Source organism: Chamaea fasciata, unplaced genomic scaffold, assembly GCF_029207755.1.
Source record: "Chamaea fasciata isolate MVZ Bird 193981 ecotype frontalis unplaced genomic scaffold, bChaFas1.0.hap1 SCAF_1, whole genome shotgun sequence".
Taxonomy (NCBI): Eukaryota; Metazoa; Chordata; class Aves; order Passeriformes; family Sylviidae; genus Chamaea; species Chamaea fasciata.
This window is the reverse complement of record NW_027094086.1, coordinates 1,072,950-1,098,008: the sequence shown is the minus strand read 5'-3', so window position 1 is coordinate 1,098,008 and position 25,059 is coordinate 1,072,950. Positions and strand designations below refer to the sequence as shown.

Below are 25,059 nucleotides of genomic sequence, written 5' to 3'. Positions count from 1 at the left end.
ATTTTCCCCTGAAATTCCAATCCCGAATTCCCCAAATTCCCAAACTTCCAATCCCACGTTCCCAAAAACTCAATCCCACATTCCCCAAAAATCCAAAATTCCCGTCTCAAATTCCCAAAAATCTGATTTTCCCCCAAAATTCCCGAACTCACAAAAACATTCCAATCCCAAATTCCCAACAACCCAAATTTTCCCAAATTTTTTCCTGATTTTTCCCAGGTTTTTTCCCCTCAAATTCTCCCAAATTCAAATCCCAAATTCTCAACTTTCAATCCCAGATTCCCAAAAATCCAAATCCCGAATTCCCAAACTTTCAAAAAATCCAATTTTGGGGAATTCTGGGAATTTGGGACCGGATTTTTTGGGGAAAAAATCGAATTTTTGGGAATTTGGAGACACCGGGATGAGAATTTTGGGAATTTTGAATTTGGAAATGTGGGATTGGAATTTTTTGGGAATTTTTGAGAACCTGAATCTCGGGAATTTTGGGAACGTGGAACTGGATCTTTTGTTGATTCGGGAATTTTTGGGAATTTGGGGTTGGATTTTTTTGGGAATTTTGAATTTGGGAGTCTGGGATTGGATTTGGGAATTTGGGAATCTGGGGTTGGATTTTTTGGGGAATCTGGGATTGGAATTGTGGATTTGGGGAAATCTGGGATCGGATTTGGGGATTGCGGGGAATTTGGGATTTGGGGAATTTTGGGGAATGGGATTGGATTGGGGGGAGTTTGGGATTGGATTTTTTGGGGAATCTGGGAGTGGACTTTGGGATTTTGGGAGTCTGGCATCAGATTGTTGGGAATTTTAAATTTGGGATTCCGATTGGATTTGGGAATCTGGGATTGGGATTTTTGAGGAATTCTGGGAATTTGGAGAATTTGGGAATCAAGGGTTGGATTTTTGGGGAATTTTGGGAATTTTGGGAATTTGGGATTGGATTTGGGAATCTAGGATTGGATTTTTGAGGAATTCTGGGAATTTGGAGAATTTGGGACTGGATTTTGGGGATTTGGGGGATCTAGGATTGGAATTTTGGGAATTTGGAATTTTGGGAATTTGGGATTGGATTTGGGAATCTAGGGTTGGATTTTTGGGGAATTTTGAAAATTTTGGGAATTTGGGATTGGATTTTTGGGGAATTTTGGGAATCTGGGATTGAAATGTGGCGTTTGGGGATTTTGAAAGCCGGGAATTGGGTTTTCGGGATTCTGGGAGTGGAATGTTGGGGACTCTGGCAGGAATTTTGGGAATTCTGGGGCTCCCAATCCCGGCTTTCCCCCGCAGGCTCCCCGCGGTTCCCGGCGCGGGATTTCGGCCGCGACCGACGCTTCTGGCGGCGCCTCCTGCCCACGGAATTCCGGAGCCTCGCCCGCCTGGCCGCCCAGGAAATCCTGGCCTGGAGGTGACCGAAAAGCGGGAAAAAACTGGGAAAACCTCGGGAATTCCATCAGGAAAACGTCAGGGAAAAAACCAGGAAAAAAACCAGGAAAATCTGGGGAAAAAATGGGAATTTCCTCGGGAAAATCTGGGGAAAAACCAGGAATTTCCTCAGGAAAATCTGGGAAAATCCGGCGGGAAAAAAAATGGGAATTTCCTCGGGAAAAACCAGGAATTTCCTCAGGAATTTCCTCGGGAATTTCACCGGGAACAGCGAAGCCTCCGTGCGGAAATTGGGGATTCCATTGGGGGTTTTATCCATGGAATTAATAAAGAAATGAGATATTTTTTTTTAATTCGGGTTTTATTGCAATTTTATTGGGATTGTATCGGGATTTTATCGGGATTTTGTCGGGATTTTAGTGGGAAATTTTTATGGATTTTATTGGGAATTTTTTATGGATCTTCTCGGGATTCTATTGGGATTTTACCGCAATTTTAGTGGGATTTTATTGGGAATTTTTATGGATTTTATTGGGATTTGACCTCAATTTTAGTGGCATTTTATTGGGAATTTTTTATGGATTTTATTGGGAATTTTTATGGATTTTCTCAGGATTTTCTCGAGATTTTATTGGGATTTTACCGCAATTTTAGTGGGATTTTATTGGGATTTTTTATGGATTTTCCCGGGATTTTGTCGGGATTTTATTGGGAATTTTTTACAGATTTTATTGGGATTATATCACGATTTTAGCGGGATTTTATTGGGATTTTACCGCAATTTTAGTGGGATTTTATTGGGAATTTTTTATGGATTTTATTGGGATTTTATCGGGATTTTGTCGGGATTTTATTGGGAATTTTTATGGATTTTATTGGGGTTTTATTGGGATTTTACCGCAATTTTAGTGGGATTTTATTGGGAATTTTTTATGGATTTTATTGGGATTTTATCGGGATTTTGTCGGGATTTTATTGGGAATTTTTATGGATTTTATTGGGGTTTTATTGGGATTTTACCACAATTTTAGTGGCATTTTATTGGGAATTTTTTATGGATTTTATTGGGATCTTATCGGGAATTTTTTTTATGGATTCTATTGGGATTTTTTATCAGGATTTTATCCGTGGAATTAATAAAGAAATGGGATTTTTTTTTTTAATTGGGATTTTTTAATGGATTTCGTGGGATTTTATTAGGGGTTTTATTTGGATTTTTTGAGGGATTTTAACGGGATTTTATTGGGATTTTACCGATGGAATTCATGAAGAAATGGGATTTTTTAATTGGGATTTTTTGATGGATTTTATGGGGATTTTATCAGAATTTCGTCAGGATTTTATTCGGGTTTCAGATTTTTTACGGATTTTATTGGGAATTTATTGGGATTTTATTGGGAATTTATTGGGATTTTATTGGGAATTTTTTGGGATTTTATTGGGAATTTTTGGGGATTTTATCGATGGAATTCATGAAGAAATGGGATTTTTTAATTGGGATTTTTTTGATGGATTTTATGGGGATTTTATCAGAATTTCGTCAGGATTTTATTTGGGTCTCAGATTTTTTACGGATTTTATTGGGAATTTTTTGGGATTTTATTGGGAATTTATTGGGATTTTATTGGGAATTTTTGGGGATTTTATCAATGGAACTCATGAAGAAATGGGATTTTTTTAACTGGGATTTTTAATGGCTTTTATTGGGATTTTATTGGGGTTTGATCAAGATTTTATCAGGATTTTATTGGGATTTTATCAGGAATTTTTGGGGGTTTTATCCCAATTTCATCAGGAATTTTTTGGGATTTTTAATCAGGATTTTATCAGGATTTTTTTCCGAATTTTCTCCGGATTTTATTTGTGGAATTAATAAAGAAAAATGGGGAAAAAACTCTCGGATTCGGAGCTTTGGAGCCTTTTCCCTAAAAAAAAAACTGGGAAAAACTTTTGAATTTTAAGCTTGGAGTCGTTTTTCCCTTTAAAAATCGAGGAAAATCCTTTAAAAAATGGGGAAAATTCTTGGATTCCAGAAGAAAAAAAAAATCCTAAAAAACGGGGGAAATTCCTTGGATACTTTTTTAAAAAAAGGAAAAAAAATTCCTTTAAAATGGGTGAAAATTCTTGGATTCTGCCCCAAAAAAAGGGGAAAAAATCCTTTAAAAATCGGAGTTGTTTTTTTTTAATTTGGGAAAAAAATTCTTCAAAAATGAGAAAAATTCTTGGAATTGGGTTTTTTTGAAGGAAAACAATCCTTTAAAATCCTTTTAAAAACGGGGGAAATTCTCGGATTTTTAAAAAAAAAAAATTGGGAAAAAATCCTAAAAAAAATGGGAAAATGTAAAAATCCAGAAAATTCTTGGATTTTTTTAAATTGGGAAAAAAATCCTTAAAACTGGGAAAAATTCTTGGATTTAAGAAAACAAAATGGGGAAAAATTCTAAAAATAGAGAAATTTTTTTTGGAATTTTTTTTAAAAAAGGGGGGAAATGAGAAAAAATGAGAAAAAATCTTGGAAATTTTTTTAAAGTAGAAAATCCTAAAAAAAAAAAATGGGAAAATTCTTGGATTACAATAAAAATTTGGTGAAAAATCCTTAAAAAAAAAAAAAAAAAAAAAAAAAAAAAAAAGAGAGAAAAATTCCTGGAATAAAAAAAAATAGGGAGAAATCCGGAAAAAATGGGGAAAAAATCTTGGATTAAAAAAATTAAAATGTGGGGGGAAAAATCCAAAAAAAATCGGGAAAATTCTTGAATTTTAACAAAAATTTATATTTGGGAAAAATAAAAAAAACGGGGGAAATTGTGCATTTAAAAACAAAAAAAAGGAAAAAATCTTTTAAAAATGGGGAAATTTCCCAGATTTAAAAAGAAAGAAAAATTGGGAAAAATCCTTTTAAAATGGAGAAAAATTCTTGGATTCAAAAAAAAAAAAGGGAAAAATCCTTTTAAAAAAGGGGGAAATTCTTGGATTTAAAAAAAATTGGGTAAAATTCTTTAAAAATGAGAAAAAAATTTGGAATTTTTTTTAAAAGAGGAAAAATCCTAAAAAAATGGGGAAAATCTTGGATTTTTTTAACAAGAAGTGAGAAAAATCCTTTAAAAATGGAGAAAAGTCATTGGATTGAAAAAAAATAAAAATTCGGGGAAAAAACCTTTAAAAATGCAAAAAACCTCTCGGAATTTTTTTTTTTTTAAGTGGGAAATGATCCTTAAAAATGAGAAAAAGAATTGGAAATAAATTTTTTTTAAGGCAGAAAAATCAAAAAAAAAACGGGGAAAATTCTTGGATTTCAAAGAAACCGGGGGGAAAAAATGCTTAAAATTGGAAAAAATCTTGGAATTTTTTTTTTAAAGGGGAAAAATCCTAGAAAAATTAGGAAATTTCTTGGATTAAAAAAAAAAAATTGCAAAAAAAAATCCTTTTAAAAAAAGGGGGAAAATCCTGGAAAAAAATCAGGAAAATTCTCGGCTTTTTTTTTTAATTGGGAAAAAATCCTTTAAAAATTGGGAAAAATCTTTGAATTTTTTTTAATTTTTTTTTTTTTTGGAATTCGGAGCTCTACCCTTGGGAATTCGGTCCTGGAAAAAGGGATTTGGATCCTGAAAATTAAATTAAATTTATTCCCTGGGAAAAAGAAAAAAAAAAAAAGGCGACTTTTGTGCTTGAAAAAAGGAATTTTATTCCTGAAAAATTGGGATTTCATCCCTGGAAAAATCGGGATTTTGGTCCCGGAAAAAAATGGTTTGGGGATTTGGGGTTCCCGAGTTGGGATTTGGGGTTCCCGAGTTGGGATTTGGGGTTCCTGGGGGGATTTGGGGTTCCTGGGTCGGGATTTGGGGTTCCCGGCGGTTCCGGCTCAGGAGAATTCCCGCAGGAATTGTCCGTGGAAGTGGCGGAGCAGCAGCAGCGCCCGCTCCAGCACCGGCGCCGGCAGCAGCAGGGACAGCCTGGGGACACAGCCCGGAGTCCCCACATCCCCGAATTCCCCAAATTCCCAAAATCTCAACTTCCCGACAACCTGAAATCCCAACATTCAAATTCCCCAAATCCCCAAAATCCCAACGTTCAACGTCCCAAAATCCAAGACCCAACACCAACAATCCCAAAATCCAAACACCCCAAAATGCCCAAATCCAAAATCCCGACACGGAACTCCCCAAAACCCCCAAATCCCAACATTGAACAGCCCCAAATCCAAAATCCCCAAATCCCAACATCCCAAAATCCCAAAATCCCGACGTGCGACATCCCAACATCCCAAAATCCAAGACGCACCAAAAAATCCCAACAATCCCCAAACGCAACCACCCCCAAATCCCTGAATCCGACATCCCCAAATCCTCAAGGCCCGACGTCCCAACAGCCAAAATCCCAACATTCCAACATCCCAACATTCCAACACCCCGAAATCACAACAACCCAGAATTCCAACACCCCAACTCCCAACGTCCCCAAAATCCCAAAACCCCAAAATCCAAGACCCAAAATCCCAACACCCAACCCCACCCCCGGCCCCCAGGCCCAAACATCCCCCGGTGTCCCCAGTGTCCCCCCGTCCCCCCAGTGTCCCAAATATCCCATTGTCCCCAGTGTCCCCCCGGTGTCCCCCCGCTGTCCCCAGGCGTACCCGAGGTGGCCCCTCCCCGCCCAGCCCGAAGTGTCACCACCAGCAGTGTCCCCAATGTCCCCAATGTCCCCAATGTCCCCACTGTCCCCACTGTCCCCAATGTCCCCAATGTCCCCATGTCCCCCCCAGTGTCCCCAATATCCCAGTGTCCCCAATGTCCCCAGTGTCCCCAGTATCCCCCTGTCTCCCCAGTGTCCCCAGTGTCCCCCTGTCCCCCCAGTGTCCCCAGTGTCCCCCCGTCCCCCCGGTGTCCCCAGTGTCCCCAGTGTCCCCAGTGTCCCCCCGTCCCCCCAGTGTCCCCAGTGTCCCCCTGTCCCCCCAGTGTCCCCCGTCCCCCCGGTGTCCCCAGGCGTACCCCCGGTGGCCGCTGTCCCCGCCCAGCCCGAAGTGGCTCCCCGGTGTCACCAGCAGCCCCGTGGCCTCCTCCAGCTCCCGGCAGAAGAAGACGTCGGGCTCCAGGCCCAGCGCCTGCCCGGGGCACCGGGGGTGACACGGGGACACCGCCACGGCCTCGGCCCCGGGGGGCCCCGGGGGTCCCCAGGGTGTCCCCAGGGTGTCCCCAGGGTGTCCCCAGGGTGTCCCCAGGGTGTCCCCATGGCCACAGGGTGTCCCCAGGGTGTCCCCATGGCCGCAGGGTGTCCCCATGGCCGCAGGGTGTCACCAGGGTGTCCCCAGGGTGTCCCCAGGGTGTCCCCATGGCCGCAGGGTGTCCCCAGGGTGTCCCCAGGGTGTCCCCATGGCCGCAGGGTGTCCCCATGGCCATCCCCAGGTGTCCCCGTGGCCCCAAAGTGGCCTGGACATCCACAGTGTCCCCGGGGTGTCCCCAAGGGTGTCCCATGGGTGTCCCCAGGGTGTCCCTTGTCCCACACCAGAGGGTTCCCCTGACCCCCCAGTGTCCCCCCGGTGTGTCCCTGTCACCCCCCGGTGGCCCCTGTCCCCCCTGCAGGGTCCCCTGTCCCCGCAGTGTCCCCAGTGTCCCCGCAGTGTCCCCGCAGTGTCCCCGCAGTGTCCCCGCAGTGTCCCCAGTGTCCCCGCAGTGTCCCCACTGTCCCCCAGTGTCCCCGCAGTGTCCCCGCAGTGTCCCCGCAGTGTCCCCAGTGTCCCCGCAGTGTCCCCAGTGTCCCCGTGTCCCCACAGTGTCCCCACAGTGTCCCCGCAGTGTCCCCAGTGTCCCCGCAGTGTCCCCAGTGTCCCCGCAGTGTCCCCGCAGTGTCCCCGTGTCCCCCCAGTGTCCCCGCAGTGTCCCCGCAGTGTCCCCAGGGTGTCCCCCAGTGTCCCCGCAGTGTCCCCAGTGTCCCCCAGTGTCCCCGCAGTGTCCCCGCAGTGTCCCCGCAGTGTCCCCAGTGTCCCCGCAGTGTCCCCGCAGTGTCCCGCAGTGTCCCCGCAGTGTCCCCGCAGTGTCCCCGCAGTGTCCCCAGTGTCCCCGCAGTGTCCCGCAGTGTCCCCGCAGTGTCCCCGCAGTGTCCCCGCAGTGTCCCGCAGTGTCCCCGCAGTGTCCCCAGTGTCCCCGCAGTGTCCCGCAGTGTCCCCGCAGTGTCCCCGCAGTGTCCCCGCAGTGTCCCGCAGTGTCCCCGCAGTGTCCCCGCAGTGTCCCTGCAGTGTCCCCAGTGTCCCCCCAGTGTCCCCGCAGTGTCCCCAGTGCCCCCGCAGTGTCCCCAGTGTCCCCGCAGTGTCCCCGCAGTGTCCCCGTGTCCCCGCAGTGTCCCCGCAGTGTCCCCGCAGTGTCCCGCAGTGTCCCCGTGTCCCTGCAGTGTCCCCGCAGTGTCCCCGCAGTGTCCCCGTAGTGTCCCCGCAGTGTCCCCGCAGTGTCCCCGCAGTGTCCCCGCAGTGTCCCCAGTGTCCCCGCAGTGTCCCCGCAGTGTCCCCGCAGTGTCCCCGCAGTGTCCCCCCAGTGTCCCGCAGTGTCCCCGCAGTGTCCCCGCAGTGTCCCCCCAGTGTCCCCGCAGTGTCCCCGCAGTGTCCCCGCAGTGTCCCCGCAGTGTCCCCGCAGTGTCCCTGCAGTGTCCCCAGTGTCCCCAGTGCCCCCGCAGTGTCCCCAGTGCCCCCGCAGTGTCCCCAGTGTCCCCGCAGTGTCCCCGCAGTGTCCCCGTGTCCCCGCAGTGTCCCCGCAGTGTCCCCGCAGTGTCCCGCAGTGTCCCCGTGTCCCTGCAGTGTCCCCGCAGTGTCCCCGCAGTGTCCCCGTAGTGTCCCCGCAGTGTCCCCGCAGTGTCCCCGCAGTGTCCCCGCAGTGTCCCCAGTGTCCCCGCAGTGTCCCCGCAGTGTCCCCGCAGTGTCCCCGCAGTGTCCCCCCAGTGTCCCGCAGTGTCCCCGCAGTGTCCCCAGTGTCCCGCAGTGTCCCCGCAGTGTCCCCGCAGTGTCCCCGCAGTGTCCCCGCAGTGTCCCCGCAGTGTCCCCAGTGTCCCCGCAGTGTCCCCGCAGTGTCCCCGCAGTGTCCCCGCAGTGTCCCGCAGTGTCCCCGCAGTGTCCCCAGTGTCCCCAGTGTCCCCGCAGTGTCCCCAGTGTCCCGCAGTGTCCCCGCAGTGTCCCCACTGTCCCCGCAGTGTCCCCGCAGTGTCCCGCAGTGTCCCGCAGTGTCCCCAGTGTCCCTGCAGTGTCCCCGCAGTGTCCCCAGTGTCCCCGCAGTGTCCCCAGTGTCCCCAGTGTCCCCGCAGTGTCCCCAGTGTCCCGCAGTGTCCCCGCAGTGTCCCCACTGTCCCCGCAGTGTCCCCGCAGTGTCCCGCAGTGTCCCGCAGTGTCCCCAGTGTCCCCGCAGTGTCCCCGCAGTGTCCCCGCAGTGTCCCCAGTGTCCCCGCAGTGTCCCCGCAGTGTCCCCGCAGTGTCCCCAGTGTCCCGCAGTGTCCCCGCAGTGTCCCCGCAGTGTCCCCACTGTCCCCGCAGTGTCCCCGCAGTGTCCCCGCAGTGTCCCCGCAGTGTCCCGCAGTGTCCCCGCAGTGTCCCCGCAGTGTCCCCAGTGTCCCGCAGTGTCCCCGCAGTGTCCCCGCAGTGTCCCCACTGTCCCCGCAGTGTCCCCGCAGTGTCCCCGCAGTGTCCCCGCAGTGTCCCGCAGTGTCCCCGCAGTGTCCCCGCAGTGTCCCCGCAGTGTCCCCGCAGTGTCCCCAGTGTCCCCGCAGTGTCCCCAGTGTCCCCAGTGTCCCCGCAGTGTCCCCAGTGTCCCGCAGTGTCCCCGCAGTGTCCCCACTGTCCCCGCAGTGTCCCCGCAGTGTCCCGCAGTGTCCCGCAGTGTCCCCAGTGTCCCTGCAGTGTCCCCGCAGTGTCCCCGTGTCCCTGCAGTGTCCCCGCAGTGTCCCCGCAGTGTCCCCGCAGTGTCCCCAGTGTCCCCGCAGTGTCCCCGCAGTGTCCCCGCAGTGTCCCGCAGTGTCCCCAGTGTCCCTGCAGTGTCCCCGCAGTGTCCCCGCAGTGTCCCCGCAGTGTCCCCGCAGTGTCCCCAGTGTCCCCGCAGTGTTCCCGCAGTGTCCCCGCAGTGTCCCCGCAGTGTCCCCGCAGTGTCCCGCAGTGTCCCCCCAGTGTCCCCGCAGTGTCCCCAGTGTCCCCCAGTGTCCCCGCAGTGTCCCCAGTGTCCCCAGTGTCCCGCAGTGTCCCCAGTGTCCCCGCAGTGTCCCCGCAGTGTCCCCGCAGTGTCCCCAGGGTGTCCCCCAGTGTCCCCGCAGTGTCCCCCAGTGTCCCCGCAGTGTCCCCGCAGTGTCCCCGCAGTGTCCCAGTGTCCCCGCAGTGTCCCCAGTGTCCCCGCAGTGTCCCCGCAGTGTCCCCGCAGTGTCCCAGTGTCCCCGCAGTGTCCCCAGTGTCCCCAGTGTCCCCGCAGTGTCCCCAGTGTCCCCGCAGTGTCCCCGCAGTGTCCCCGCAGTGTCCCCGCAGTGTCCCCAGTGTCCCGCAGTGTCCCCGCAGTGTCCCCGCAGTGTCCCCGCAGTGTCCCCAGTGTCCCCGTGTCCCCACAGTGTCCCCACAGTGTCCCCGCAGTGTCCCCGCAGTGTCCCCAGTGTCCCCGCAGTGTCCCCGCAGTGTCCCCGTGTCCCCCCAGTGTCCCCGCAGTGTCCCCGCAGTGTCCCCAGGGTGTCCCCCAGTGTCCCCGCAGTGTCCCCAGTGTCCCCGCAGTGTCCCCGCAGTGTCCCCGCAGTGTCCCCAGTGTCCCCCCAGTGTCCCCGCAGTGTCCCGCAGTGTCCCGCAGTGTCCCCGCAGTGTCCCCGCAGTGTCCCCGCAGTGTCCCCGCAGTGTCCCGCAGTGTCCCCGCAGTGTCCCCAGTGTCCCCGCAGTGTCCCGCAGTGTCCCCGCAGTGTCCCCGCAGTGTCCCCGCAGTGTCCCGCAGTGTCCCCGCAGTGTCCCCAGTGTCCCCCCAGTGTCCCCGCAGTGTCCCCAGTGCCCCCGCAGTGTCCCCAGTGTCCCCGCAGTGTCCCCGCAGTGTCCCCGTGTCCCCGCAGTGTCCCCGCAGTGTCCCAGTGTCCCCGCAGTGTCCCCGCAGTGTCCCCAGTGTCCCCGCAGTGTCCCCGCAGTGTCCCCAGTGTCCCCAGTGTCCCCGCAGTGTCCCCAGTGTCCCCGCAGTGTCCCCGCAGTGTCCCCGCAGTGTCCCCGCAGTGTCCCGCAGTGTCCCCGTGTCCCTGCAGTGTCCCCGCAGTGTCCCCGCAGTGTCCCCGCAGTGTCCCCGCAGTGTCCCAGTGTCCCCGCAGTGTCCCCAGTGTCCCCGCAGTGTCCGCAGTGTCCCCGCAGTGTCCCTGCAGTGTCCCCAGTGTCCCCCCAGTGTCCCCGCAGTGTCCCCAGTGCCCCCGCAGTGTCCCCAGTGTCCCCGCAGTGTCCCCGCAGTGTCCCCGCAGTGTCCCCGCAGTGTCCCCGTGTCCCCGCAGTGTCCCCGCAGTGTCCCCGCAGTGTCCCGCAGTGTCCCCGTGTCCCCGCAGTGTCCCCGCAGTGTCCCCGCAGTGTCCCCACAGTGTCCCCGCAGTGTCCCCGCAGTGTCCCCGCAGTGTCCCGCAGTGTCCCCGCAGTGTCCCCGCAGTGTCCCCAGTGTCCCCGCAGTGTCCCCGCAGTGTCCCCGCAGTGTCCCCAGTGTCCCCGCAGTGTCCCCGCAGTGTCCCCGCAGTGTCCCCGCAGTGTCCCCCCAGTGTCCCGCAGTGTCCCCGCAGTGTCCCCGCAGTGTCCCCGCAGTGTCCCCGCAGTGTCCCCCCAGTGTCCCCGCAGTGTCCCCGCAGTGTCCCCAGTGTCCCGCAGTGTCCCCGCAGTGTCCCCACTGTCCCCGCAGTGTCCCCGCAGTGTCCCGCAGTGTCCCGCAGTGTCCCCAGTGTCCCTGCAGTGTCCCCGCAGTGTCCCCAGTGTCCCCGCAGTGTCCCCAGTGTCCCCAGTGTCCCCGCAGTGTCCCCAGTGTCCCGCAGTGTCCCCGCAGTGTCCCCACTGTCCCCGCAGTGTCCCCGCAGTGTCCCGCAGTGTCCCCGCAGTGTCCCCAGTGTCCCCGCAGTGTCCCCGCAGTGTCCCCGCAGTGTCCCCAGTGTCCCCGCAGTGTTCCCGCAGTGTCCCCGCAGTGTCCCCGCAGTGTCCCCGCAGTGTCCCCAGTGTCCCCGCAGTGTCCCCGCAGTGTCCCCGCAGTGTCCCCAGTGTCCCGCAGTGTCCCCGCAGTGTCCCCGCAGTGTCCCCACTGTCCCCGCAGTGTCCCCGCAGTGTCCCCGCAGTGTCCCCGCAGTGTCCCGCAGTGTCCCCGCAGTGTCCCCGCAGTGTCCCCAGTGTCCCGCAGTGTCCCCGCAGTGTCCCCGCAGTGTCCCCACTGTCCCCGCAGTGTCCCCGCAGTGTCCCCGCAGTGTCCCCGCAGTGTCCCGCAGTGTCCCCGCAGTGTCCCCGCAGTGTCCCCAGTGTCCCTGCAGTGTCCCCGCAGTGTCCCCAGTGTCCCCGCAGTGTCCCCAGTGTCCCCAGTGTCCCCGCAGTGTCCCCAGTGTCCCGCAGTGTCCCCGCAGTGTCCCCACTGTCCCCGCAGTGTCCCCGCAGTGTCCCGCAGTGTCCCGCAGTGTCCCCAGTGTCCCTGCAGTGTCCCCGCAGTGTCCCCGCAGTGTCCCCAGTGTCCCCGCAGTGTCCCCGCAGTGTCCCCGCAGTGTCCCCAGTGTCCCCGCAGTGTCCCCGCAGTGTCCCCGCAGTGTCCCGCAGTGTCCCCCCAGTGTCCCCGCAGTGTCCCCAGTGTCCCCCAGTGTCCCCGCAGTGTCCCCAGTGTCCCCAGTGTCCCGCAGTGTCCCCAGTGTCCCCGCAGTGTCCCCGCAGTGTCCCCAGTGTCCCGCAGTGTCCCCCAGTGTCCCCGCAGTGTCCCCCAGTGTCCCCGCAGTGTCCCCGCAGTGTCCCCGCAGTGTCCCAGTGTCCCCGCAGTGTCCCCAGTGTCCCCGCAGTGTCCCCGCAGTGTCCCCGCAGTGTCCCCAGTGTCCCCGCAGTGTCCCCGCAGTGTCCCCGCAGTGTCCCCAGTGTCCCCGCAGTGTTCCCGCAGTGTCCCCGCAGTGTCCCCGCAGTGTCCCCGCAGTGTCCCCAGTGTCCCCGCAGTGTCCCCGCAGTGTCCCCGCAGTGTCCCCAGTGTCCCGCAGTGTCCCCGCAGTGTCCCCGCAGTGTCCCCACTGTCCCCGCAGTGTCCCCGCAGTGTCCCCGCAGTGTCCCCGCAGTGTCCCGCAGTGTCCCCGCAGTGTCCCCGCAGTGTCCCCAGTGTCCCGCAGTGTCCCCGCAGTGTCCCCGCAGTGTCCCCACTGTCCCCGCAGTGTCCCCGCAGTGTCCCCGCAGTGTCCCCGCAGTGTCCCGCAGTGTCCCCGCAGTGTCCCCGCAGTGTCCCCGCAGTGTCCCCGCAGTGTCCCCAGTGTCCCTGCAGTGTCCCCGCAGTGTCCCCAGTGTCCCCGCAGTGTCCCCAGTGTCCCCAGTGTCCCCGCAGTGTCCCCAGTGTCCCGCAGTGTCCCCGCAGTGTCCCCACTGTCCCCGCAGTGTCCCCGCAGTGTCCCGCAGTGTCCCGCAGTGTCCCCAGTGTCCCTGCAGTGTCCCCGCAGTGTCCCCGCAGTGTCCCCAGTGTCCCCGCAGTGTCCCCGCAGTGTCCCCGCAGTGTCCCCAGTGTCCCCGCAGTGTCCCCGCAGTGTCCCCGCAGTGTCCCGCAGTGTCCCCCCAGTGTCCCCGCAGTGTCCCCAGTGTCCCCCAGTGTCCCCGCAGTGTCCCCAGTGTCCCCAGTGTCCCGCAGTGTCCCCAGTGTCCCCGCAGTGTCCCCGCAGTGTCCCCGCAGTGTCCCCAGTGTCCCGCAGTGTCCCCCAGTGTCCCCGCAGTGTCCCCCAGTGTCCCCGCAGTGTCCCCGCAGTGTCCCCGCAGTGTCCCAGTGTCCCCGCAGTGTCCCCAGTGTCCCCGCAGTGTCCCCGCAGTGTCCCCAGTGTCCCCGCAGTGTCCCCAGTGTCCCCGCAGTGTCCCCGCAGTGTCCCCAGTGTCCCTGCAGTGTCCCCAGTGTCCCCGCAGTGTCCCCGCAGTGTCCCCAGTGTCCCCGCAGTGTCCCCGCAGTGTCTCCGCAGTGTCCCCGCAGTGTCCCCGCAGTGTCCCCGCAGTGTCCCCAGTGTCCCCGCAGTGTCCCCCAGTGTCCCGCAGTGTCCCCACTGTCCCGGGATCCGGACGCGGGGGAAGGCGCGGGGACCCCCGGCCGGGGCCGGGCACCGGATCCCGGGGGCGCGGCCCGGAACCCGCTGGAGCCGCCGGGCGTTGGCGGCCAGAGCCGCGCGCAGCCCGCGCCGGTGCTGCGGGATTCGTGCGGCAGCAATTAGCGGGGCGGTAATTAAGGGGGGATCAATTAATGGGGGAATAATGGGGGATTAATGGGGGGTTAATGGGGGCAACAATGGGGGCATTAATGGGGGATTAATGAGGCATTAATGGGGAGTTAATGGGGGAAATAATGGGGGACTTAATGGGGGAACTAATGGGGTATTAATGGGGAATTAATGAGAGCATTAATGGGGTAATTAATTAATGGGGGAATTAATGGGGTCATTAATGGGGGAATTAATGGGGCATGAATGGGGAATTAATGAGGGCATTAATGGGGGAATTAATGGGGGAATTAATTAATGGGGGCATTAATGGGGCATTAATGGGGAATTAATTGGGGAATTAAGGAGGGAATTAATTAATTTAATGGGGAATTAATTGGGGAATTAATGGGGGAATTAATGGGGGAGTCAATGGGGGAATTAATGGGGTATTAATGGAGAATTAGTGAGAGCATTAATGGAGGAATTAATTAACGGGGGCATTAATGGGGGAATTAATGGGGGAATTAATGGGGTATTAATGAGGGCATTAATGGAGGAATTAATGGGGGCATTAATGGGGAATTAATGGTGTCATTAATGGGATCATTAATGGGATCATTAATGGGGGAATTAATGGGGGAAATAATGGGGTCATTAATGGGGTCATTAATGGGGGAATTAATGGGATAAACATGGGAAAGTGGGATAATGGGATAATTGGATGTCAGGATAATGGGACTGGGATTGATGGCATTGGGATCAATACCAGCATTGGGATTATTAATGGGATTGGGATTATTAATGGGATTGTGATTTATGGGATTGGGATTTATGGGATAATGGGGTTGGAATTAATGGGATTGGGATTATTGAGACTGACGGGATTGGGACAATGGGACGGGATAATGGGATTGATTTGCATTGGATTGATTGAATAATGGGATTGGTGGGATTGGGATTGTAGGGATTCCGATTAATGGGGGTTGGGATTAACGGGATTAACGGGATTATTTGGATTAACGGGATTAACGGGATTAACGGGATTAATGGAATTAATGGGATTAATGGGATTAATGGGATTAACAGTATTGAGATTGATGAGATTGGAATGGCGACTGCGATTGGCGTAATGATGGAGGAATAACGGGATAATGGGATGGAATGGGATGGGATTAATGGGATAGGATCGGAGTGGGATGGGACTGGGATAGGATGGGACAATGGGACAATGGGACAATGGGACAATGGGACAATGGAATTGGGATTGGGATTGGGATAATGGGACACTGTGATATGGGGATAATGGGATTGGGGTAATGGGATAATGGGATAATGGGATTGGGGTAATGGGGTAATGGGATAATGCGATAATGTGGTAATGGGATAATGGGATTTGGATTGGGATAATGGGATAATTGGATAATGGGGTAATGGGATTGGGATACTGGGATACTGGGATACTGGGATAATAGGGTACTGGGATAATGGGATGAGTTAATGGGATAATGGGATAAATGAATGCTCTTGAGGTAGGGATTGACGGAATTGATGGGACTGATGGGATGGGGATCGGGATTTGGATTGGAACTAGGATTGGGACTGGGATCCGGATTGGGATTTGGATTGGAACTAGGATTGGGACTGGGATCGGGATTTGGATTGGAACTAGGATTGGGACTGGGATCGGGATTTGGATTGGAACTAGGATTGGGACTGGGATCGGGATCGGGATTTGGATTGGAACTAGGATTGGGACTGGGATCGGGATTTGGATTGGAACTAGGATTGGGACTGGGATCCGGATTAGGATTTGGATTGGAACTAGGATTGGGACTGGGATCGGGATCGGGATTTAGACTGGAACTAGGATTGGGACTGGGATCGGGATTTGGATTGGAACTAGGATTGGGACTGTGATCGGGATCGGGATTGGAACTAGGATTGGGACTGGGATCGGGATTTGGATTGGAACTAGGATTGGGACTGGGATCGGGATTTGGATTTAGATTGGAACTAGGATTGGGACTGGGATCCGGATTTGGATTGGAACTAGGATTGGGACTGGGATGGGGATGGGGATTTAGATTGGGACTGGGATCGGGTTTGGGATTTGGATTGGGACTAGGATTGGGACTGGGATCGGGATCGGGATTGGAACTAGGATTGGGACTGGGATCGGGATTTGGATTGGAACTAGGATTGGGACTGGGATGGGGATTTGGATTTAGATTGGAACTAGGATTGGGACTGGGATCGGGATTTGGATTGGAACTAGGATTGGGACTGGGATGGGGATTTGGATTGGAACTAGGATTGGGACTGGGATCGGGATTTGAATTGGAACTAGGATTGGGACTGGGACGGGGATGGGGATTTAGACTGGAACTAGGATTGGGACTGGGATCGGGTTTGGGATTTGGATTGGGACTAGGATTGGGATCGGGGTCGGGATTTCACGCCCCCGACCTCCTCCATGGCGTCCGCGGCGGGATCGCCGTGTCCCGGCAGCTCCACGGCCACGTCCAGCATCACCTGGCCCAGGACGGGCGGGTACACCGAGAGCCCCCAGGTGTGGAATTCCCGCAGGACGCTCCGCTCCACGTTCACCAGCGACAGGAAGCCCGCCCGGGCCCCGCCCCTGCCACACGGAATTCCAGGGAAATTCCATGATTTTTCTGGAAAGGGGGGGGGGGGGTTGGGGGATTTGGGGGGGGATTTTTTAGGGATTTTTTTAGGGATTTTTTGGGAATTTTGGGGGGATTTTTTTTTGGATTTTTTGAGGATTTTGGGGGGGATTTGGGGGGATTTTTAGGGAGAATTTTTGAGAAATTTGGGGAAATTTTTTTTAGATTTTTTGGGGGTTTTTTTTGAGACTCTATGGGGATTTTTTTGGGAGTTTTTGAGAAATTTGGGGGATTTTGGGGGTATTTCTTTGGAATTTTGGAGATTTGGGGGTCAAATTTTGGGGGGATTTTTTTTTTTGCAATTTTTTGGGGAAATTTTTGGGGATATTTTGGGATTTTTGGGGATTTTTGGGGGGATTTTTGGGGATGTTTTGGGGGGATTTTTGGGGATGTTTTGGGGGAATTTTTGGGGATGTTTTGGGGCGATTTTTGGAGATTTTTTTTATCTTTTGGGGATTTTTGGGGGATATTTTGAGGAAAAGTTTTCTGATTTTTTTTTAGGATTTTTTGGGAGATTTTTTTTTTAAATTTTGGGGGAATTTTGGGGGGAATTTTGGGGGATTTTTTAAATGGGAATATATGGGGATTTTTTTTTGGATTCTGGGGATTTTTGGGGGTAATTTTTGAGACATTTGGGGGATTTTTGGGTTTTTTGGGGAATATCTGGGGATCTTTTTGGGATTTTGGGGATCTTTGGGGGATTTTTTGAGAAATTCGGGAGATTTTTTTATTATTTTCTGGGGATTTTTGAGGGGAATTTTTTATTTTGGGGGATTTTTGGGGGATCTTTTGGGGGAATTTTGGGGGTTTGGGGGGATTTTTTTGGGAATATATAGGGATTTTTTGGGGAATGGGGGGAATTTTTGGGGGGAATTCTTGAGAAATCTGGGGGATTTGGGGGGGATTTCTTTTTGATTTTGGGGAATTTGGGGGGGTATTTTTTTGGATTTTGGGGATTTTTGGGGGGGATTTTTTTGGATTTTGGGGATTTTTTGGGGGGATTTTTTTTTTGGATTTTGGGGATTTTTGAGGGGAATTTTTGAGAAATTTGGGGGAATTTTTGGGGGGGATTTTTTTGGATTTTTTGGAGAATTTTGGGGGAAATTTGGGGCTTTTTTGGCAATTTTGGGGGGATTTTTTTTTGATTGGGGATTTTTTGGGGGGGAATTTTTGGGAATTTTTTGGGGGGATATTTTTTGGGGGATTTTTTGGGGGATTTTTTGGGGAATTTTTGGTGATTTTTTTGGGAGTTTTTGGGAATTTTTTTTTTTGGGAATTCTGTCTCACCCCGCGATGCCACTGGAAAGGGAGTAGGTGGAGATGATCTGGACGCTGGTGTCCAGCGGGGGCCCCAGCTCGGCCAGGATGCGCCGGAAGGACAGGAAGGGGTGATCGGGGGAGAACGCCAGATCCTGGTGAACCTGCGGAGGGGATTTGGGGAAAAGATTCCCGGGAAAAATGGGAATTCCCCCCAAAAAATTCAACCTGGAAAAATTCTGCCCAGAAATTCTACCCGTTCCCGTTCTCCCGTCGTCCCGTTCCCCCGGTCCTGCTCACCTTGTCCGCCAAAATCCAAAAAAATCCCCCCAAAAATATCCCAGAAAAAAATCCCCCAAAAATCCTCAAAAAATCCCCCAAAAATTCCCCCCAAAAATTCTCCCAAAAATTTCCCCCAAAATTCCTTCAAAAATCCCCCAAAATCCCAAAAAGATCTCCCCAGAAAATCCAAAAAAATCCCCAAAGTTCCCCCCAAAATCCCAAAAATCCCATAAAATCCTCCCCAAATCCTATAAAAAATCGCCAAAAATCCCCCACAAAATCCCCAAAATCCAAAAAAATCCCAAAACTTTTCCCAAAAAATCTCCTCAAAACCCCCAAAATTCCCCTCTAACCCCATCCCCTCCCCGTAGTTCCCACTCACTTCATCCACCAAAATCCCAAAAAATCCCCCCAAAAAGCCCCAAAACCAAAAAAAAAACCAAACCCAAAAATCCCGGAAAGTCCCCCCAAAAATCCCGAAAAAATCCGAAAAATATCCCCAAAATATCCCAAAAAGTTCCCCCCAAACGCCCCCCAAAATCCAAAAAAAATCCCTCAAAAATTCCCAAAAAATTCCCAGAAAATCCCCCAAAATCCCCCCCAAAATCCCCAAAAATACCCCCCCGAAATTCCCAAAAATTCCCCCCAAAATTGCCAAACACTCCCCAAAACTTCCCCCCCCAAAAATACCCCAAACATCCCCCCCAAAATCTCACAAAAATCCCCAAAGAAATCCCCAATCCCCCCAAAATTCCCCTAAAACCCCCCCCCAAAATCTCCAAAAAATCCCCCCAAAATCCCGAAAAATTCCCAAACCCTCCCCCTCCCCAAAATCCTAAAACAATCCCCCAAAAATCCCAAACCCCCCCTCCGAAAAAAACCCCAAAACCCCCCAAAATTCCCCTGTGACCTCGTCCGCCAGCAGCAGCAGCGACTCCAAAAATTCCCCCAAAAAATCTTATAAAAATCCCCCCAAAATCCCCCCCAAAATATCCCAAAAAAATTTCTCAAATATCCCCCAAATTCCCCCCCCAAATCCCCCAAAATTCCCCAAAATTCCCCGAAGAATTCCCCAAAATTCCCCAAAAGATCCCCCAAACCGCCCCCCGGCAAAAAAATCCCCCAAAATTTCAAAAAAAATCCTCGAAAAAATCCCTCCAAAATTAAAAAAAAAAAAAAACACTAAAAAATCCCAAAAATTCTCAAAAAAATCCCCCCAAAATCCCAATAAATCCCCCAAAATTCCCCTGAAAATTCCCAAAAACTTTTCCCGAAATCCCCCCAAATCCCCCCCGGAGCGCGGTCCCGTCCCCGCCCCGCTGACCTCGGCCGCCAGCACCAGCAGCGACTCCTCGGCCGCCAGCACCAGCAGCGCCCGCATGAGGGCGACACTGAGCACGTGACCTGCCGACACCCAGGGGACACTCGCCCGGGGACACCCGGGGGACACCCGGGGACACACAGGGGACACCCGGGGACACCCAGGGGACACCCAGGGGACACCCGGGGGACACCCAGGGGACACTCGCCCGGGGACACCCGGGGACACCCGGGGACACACAGGGGACACCCAGGGGACACCCAGGGGACACCCAGGGGACACCAAGGGGACACCCGGGGACACCCAGGGACACCCAGGGGACACCCGGGGGACACCCAGGGGACACCCAGGGGACACCCAGGGGACACCAAGGGGACACCCAGGGGACACCCAGGGGACACCCCGGGGACACCCGGGGACACCCAGGGGACACCCGGGGGATACCCAGGGGACACACAGGGGACACCCAGGGGACACACAGGGGACACCCAGGGGACACCCGGGGGACACCCGGGGACACCCAGGGGACACCCGGGGGACACCCGGGGACACCCAGGGGACACCCGGGGGACACCCCGGGGACACCCAGGGGACACCCAGGGGACACCCAGGGGACACTCAGGGGACACCCCGGGGACACTCACCCAGGGGACACTCACCCTGGGGACACCCCGGGGACACTCAGGGGACACCCAGGGTACACCCGGGGACACCCAGGGGACACCCGGGGACACCCAGGGGACACTGAACGGACACCCAGGGGACACCCGGGGACACCCAGGGGACACTGAACGGACACCCAGGGGACACCCGGGGACACCCAGGGGACACCCCGGGGACACCCAGGGGCGGGGCCACACGGGCGGGGCCAGCCCCCCGCGGGCCCCGAGTCCCGGCGCCGCCCGCGCTCCCTCCCCCGCGGGGTCCCGGCGCCGCCCCCCGCGCTCGCTCGCTCGCTCGCTGACCCGCGGGGTCCCCGGGGTTGAGCGCCCAGAGCACGGCGGGCCGGCAGCGGCCCCGCGCTCCCCGCAGCTCCCGGCGCGGCGCCGCCTCGTCCGGGGCCCGGCCCCGGGCCGCGTCCAGCGGGTACGGGACGGGCACGACCCCCGCCGGCCCCGCGGCCGCCGCGCACAGCGCCGGGCCCGGCACCGGCACCAGAACCCCCGCGGGCCGCGCCGGCGGCGGCTGACGGGACAGCGACAGCACGAACTGCCAACGGGAGAACGGGAAAAGGGGTGGGGGCAGCGATATCCCAAACCCCGGGCCCAGTCTGGGGTCCCCGTTCCCAGTCTGGGGTCCCCAATTCCCAAACCCCGTTCCCAGTCTGGGGTCCCCGTTCCCAGTCTGGGGTCCCCATTCCCAAACCCCGTTCCCAGTCTGGGGTCCCCATTCCCAAACCCCGTTCCCAGTCTGGGGTCCCCATTCCCAAACCCCGTTCCCAGTCTGGGGTCCCAGTTCACAGTGTGGGGTCTCCATTCCCAGTTTGGGGTCTGCATTCCCATTCCCGAATCCCATTCCCGTTCCCAGATCTCACTGGCAGTTTGAGATCCCCATTACTGGATGCAATTCCTATTTTGGGGTCACCATTCCCCTTCCCATTCACATTCCCACATCCCAAATCCCACATCCCAAACCCCATATCCCAAATCCCACATCCCATATCCCAAATCCCACATCCCAAATCCCAAACCCCAAATCCCAAACCCCAAATCCTTAATCTCACATCCCAAATCCCAAACCCCAAATCCCAAATCCTAAATCCCATATCTTACATCCCAAACCCCAAATCTGTCATCCCAAATCCGAAATCCCACATCCCAAATCCCACATCCCAAATCCCACATCCCAAACCCCAAATCCCAAATCCGAAACCCCAAACCCCAAATCCCAAATCCCAAACCCCAAACCCCAAATCCTAAATCCCAAATCCCACACCACACATCCCAAACCCCAAATCCCAAATCCCAAATCCCATATCCCAAATCCCATATCCCAAATCCCAAATCCCAAATCCCATATCCCACACCCCACATCCCAAACCCCAAATCCCAAATCCCAAATCCAGTTCCCTCACCGGGATCACGGTCTCGACCCCGCTGCACAGGATGATGTTTTTGGGGTCGCAGGGGACGCCATCCCGGAATTCCAGGAACCGGGACACGGTGGCCGGGACCTTGTGGGATCGGTGCTCGTGGTTGTACCCCCCTGTGGGAACGGGATCGACCCCAAATCCAATGGGATCGGCCCCAAATCTGATGGGATCAACCCCAAATCCGATGGGATCGGCCCACATCCAATGGGATCAACCCCAAATCCAATGGGATCGGCCCCAAATCCAATGGGATCAACCCCAAATCCGATGGGATCGGCCCCACATCCGATGGGATCAACCCCAAATCCGATGGGATCGGCCCCAAATCCAATGGGACCGGCCCCAAATCCGATGGGATCGGCCCCAAATCCAATGGGACCGGCCCCAAATCCGATGGGATCGGCCCCAAATCCGATGGGATCGGCCCCACATCCGATGGGATCAACCCCAAATCCGATGGGATCGGCCCCAAATCCAATGGGACCGGCCCCAAATCCAATGGGACCGGCCCCAAATCCGATGGGATCGGCCCCAAATCCGATGGGATCGGCCCCACATCCGATGGGATCAACCCCAAATCCGATGGGATCGGCCCCAAATCCAATGGGATCGGCCCCACATCCAATGGGATCAGCCCCAAATCCAATGGGATCGGCCCCAAATCCAATGGGATCGGCCCCAAATCTGATGGGATCGGCCCCACATCCAATGGGATCAACCCCAAATCCGATGGGATCGGCCCCAAATCCGATGGGATCGGCCCCAAATCCAATGGGATCGGCCCCACATCCGATGGGATCAGCCCCAAATCCAATGGGATCGGCCCCAAATCCGATGGGATCGGCCCCAAATCCAATGGGATCGGCCCCAAATCCGATGGGATCAACCCCAAATCCGATGGGATCGGCCCCAAATCCGATGGGATCGGCCCCACATCCGATGGGATCAGCCCCACATCCGATGGGATCAGCCCCAAATCCAATGGGATCGGCCCCACATCCGATGGGATCAGCCCCAAATCCAATGGGATCGGCCCCAAATCCGATGGGATCGGCCCCAAATCCGATGGGATCGGCCCCAAATCCAATGGGATCGGCCCCAAATCCGATGGGATCGGCCCCAAATCCGATGGGATCGGCCCACATCCGATGGGATCGGCCCCACATCCGATGGGATCGGCCCACATCCGATGGGATCGGCCCCAAACCCGATGGGATCGGCCCCAAATCCAATGGGATCGGCCCCAAATCCGATGGGATCGGCCCCAAATCCGATGGGATCAGCCCCAAATCCAATGGGATCGGCCCCAAATCCGATGGGATCGGCCCCAAATCCGATGGGATCAGCCCCAAATCCGATGGGATCGGCCCCAAATCCGATGGGATCGGCCCCAAACCCATCCCTCCCCAGGTGACCCCAAAATCCCTTTGGGATCGATCCCACCGACACTCCTGGAATCCCCAAAACCCCAAACCCCTTTTAGGATCGGAATTCCGGGAATCCCGGGAACTCCCACCGATATTCCCGGCGTCCATCTCCCGCAGGATGCTCCGGGCTCGATCCCGCGCGGCCTCGGGCAGCGACGGGGATTCCAAAAGTTCCGGCCAAGCGCAGGCGGCCAAAATCTGGGAATGGGGACGGGGACCGGGGGTTGGGGGCACTGAGGGGACATTCCCGGGGGACACTCAGGGGACATTCCCGGTGGGAATCCGTGGGGACATTCCCGGTCGGATCTGGGAGTGGGATTGAGGATTGGGGACACTGGAGGGGATATTCCGGGGGGGACACGAGGGGACATCCCTGGTGTCCCGGGGGACAGGAGGGGACATTCCCGGGGGACAGGAGGCGACATTCCCAGTGTCCCTGGGCACACAAGGGGACACGAGGGGACATTCCCGGTAGTCCCCAGAGCCCTGGCAGGGGACAGGAGGGGACACGAGGGGACATTCCCGGAGCTCCGGGGGACAGCAGGGGACAGCAGGCGACATTCCCGTGCCCTGAGGGACAGCAGGGGACATTCCCGGAGTCCCAGGTGACAGGAGGGGACAGCAGGTGACATTCTCAGTGTCCCAGGGGACAGCAGGTGACATTCCCGGAGCCCCGGGTGACAGCAGGGGACAGCAGGTGACATTCCCGGAGTCCCAGGGGACAGCAGGCGACATTGCCGGGTGACAGCAGGGGACAGCAGGCGACATTCCCGTGCCCTGAGGGACAGCAGGGGACATTCCCGGAGTCCCAGGGGACAGCAGGCGACATTGCCGGGTGACAGCAGGGGACAGCAGGCGACATTCCCGTGCCCTGAGGGACAGCAGGGGACATTCCCGGAGTCCCAGGTGACAGGAGGGGACAGCAGGTGACATTCTCAGTGTCCCAGGGGACAGCAGGTGACATTCCCGGAGTCCCAGGGGACAGCAGGCGACATTCCCGTGCCCTGAGGGACAGCAGGGGACATTCCCAGAGCCCCGGGTGACAGCAGGGGACAGCAGGCGACATTGCCGGGTGACAGCAGGGGACAGCAGGCGACATTGCGGGGTGACAGCAGGGGACAGCAGGCGACATTGCCGGTGCCCTGAGGGACAGCAGGGGACATTCCCGGAGCCCCGGGTGACAGCAGGGGACAGCAGGCGACATTGCCGGGTGACAGCAGGGGACAGCAGGGGACATTGCCGGGTGACAGCAGGGGACAGCAGGGGACATTGCCGGTACCTGGCGCAGCACGGGGATCGGCTCCCGGCCCATGGCCTGGGCGTCGTCGCCGCCGCAGTCCAGGGGTGGCACGAACGGCGACACCGGCGGCGGTGACACCGGGGGAGGTGACACCGGGGGAGGTGACACCGCGGGAGGTGACACCGGGGGGGGTGACACCGGGGGAGGTGACACCGGCGGGGGTGACACCGGGGGAGGTGACACCGGGGGAGGTGACACCGGGGGAGGTGACACCGGCGGGGGTGACACCGGGGGGGTGACACCGCGGGAGGTGACACCGGGGGAGGTGACACCGGGGGGGGGTGACACCGGGGGAGGTGACACCGCGGGAGGTGACACCGGGGGAGGTGACACCGGCGGGGGTGACACCGGCGGGGGTGACACCGGGGGAGGTGACACCGGCGGGGGTGACACCGGGGGGGTGACACCGCGGGAGGTGACACCGGGGGGGGGTGACACCGGGGGAGGTGACACCGGGGGGGGGTGACACCGGGGGAGGTGACACCGGGGGAGGTGACACCGGGGGAGGTGACACCGGCGGGGGTGACACCGGGGGGGGTGACACCGCGGGAGGTGACACCGGGGGAGGTGACACCGGGGGGGGGTGACACCGGGGGAGGTGACACCGCGGGAGGTGACACCGGGGGAGGTGACACCGGCGGGGGTGACACCGGCGGGGGTGACACCGGGGGAGGTGACACCGGCGGGGGTGACACCGGGGGGGTGACACCGCGGGAGGTGACACCGGGGGGGTGACACCGGGGGAGGTGACACCGGCGGGGGTGACACCGGGGGGGTGACACCGCGGGAGGTGACACCGGCGGGGGTGACACCGGGGGAGGTGACACCGCGGGAGGTGACACCGGCGGGGGTGACACCGGGGGAGGTGACACCGCGGGAGGTGACACCGCTGTCCCCAAGGTCCCCGCTGTCCCCTCGGGGGCCGCCATGGCTGTGACGGCGGCGGTGGCCGAGCGCCAGGG

General features: G+C 56.1%; 1 protein-coding gene across 1 annotated transcript; it reads right to left on the bottom strand.

The window, feature by feature from the left end:
• Positions 1-5,053: 5,053 nt before the first annotated feature.
• LOC136303826 (alanine aminotransferase 1-like) lies at positions 5,054-25,039 on the bottom strand. Its single transcript, XM_066207542.1, is given in 13 exon segments — positions 5,054-5,333; positions 6,369-6,388; positions 6,391-6,498; positions 13,581-13,719; positions 16,201-16,372; positions 17,706-17,839; positions 19,282-19,361; positions 20,244-20,487; positions 21,353-21,503; positions 22,774-22,795; positions 22,845-22,995; positions 24,077-24,258; positions 24,882-25,039. Coding segments are annotated over 13 exon segments (1,818 nt in total). The 5' UTR covers positions 25,027-25,039; the 3' UTR covers positions 5,054-5,063.
• Between the last annotated feature and the right edge of the window lie 20 nt (positions 25,040-25,059).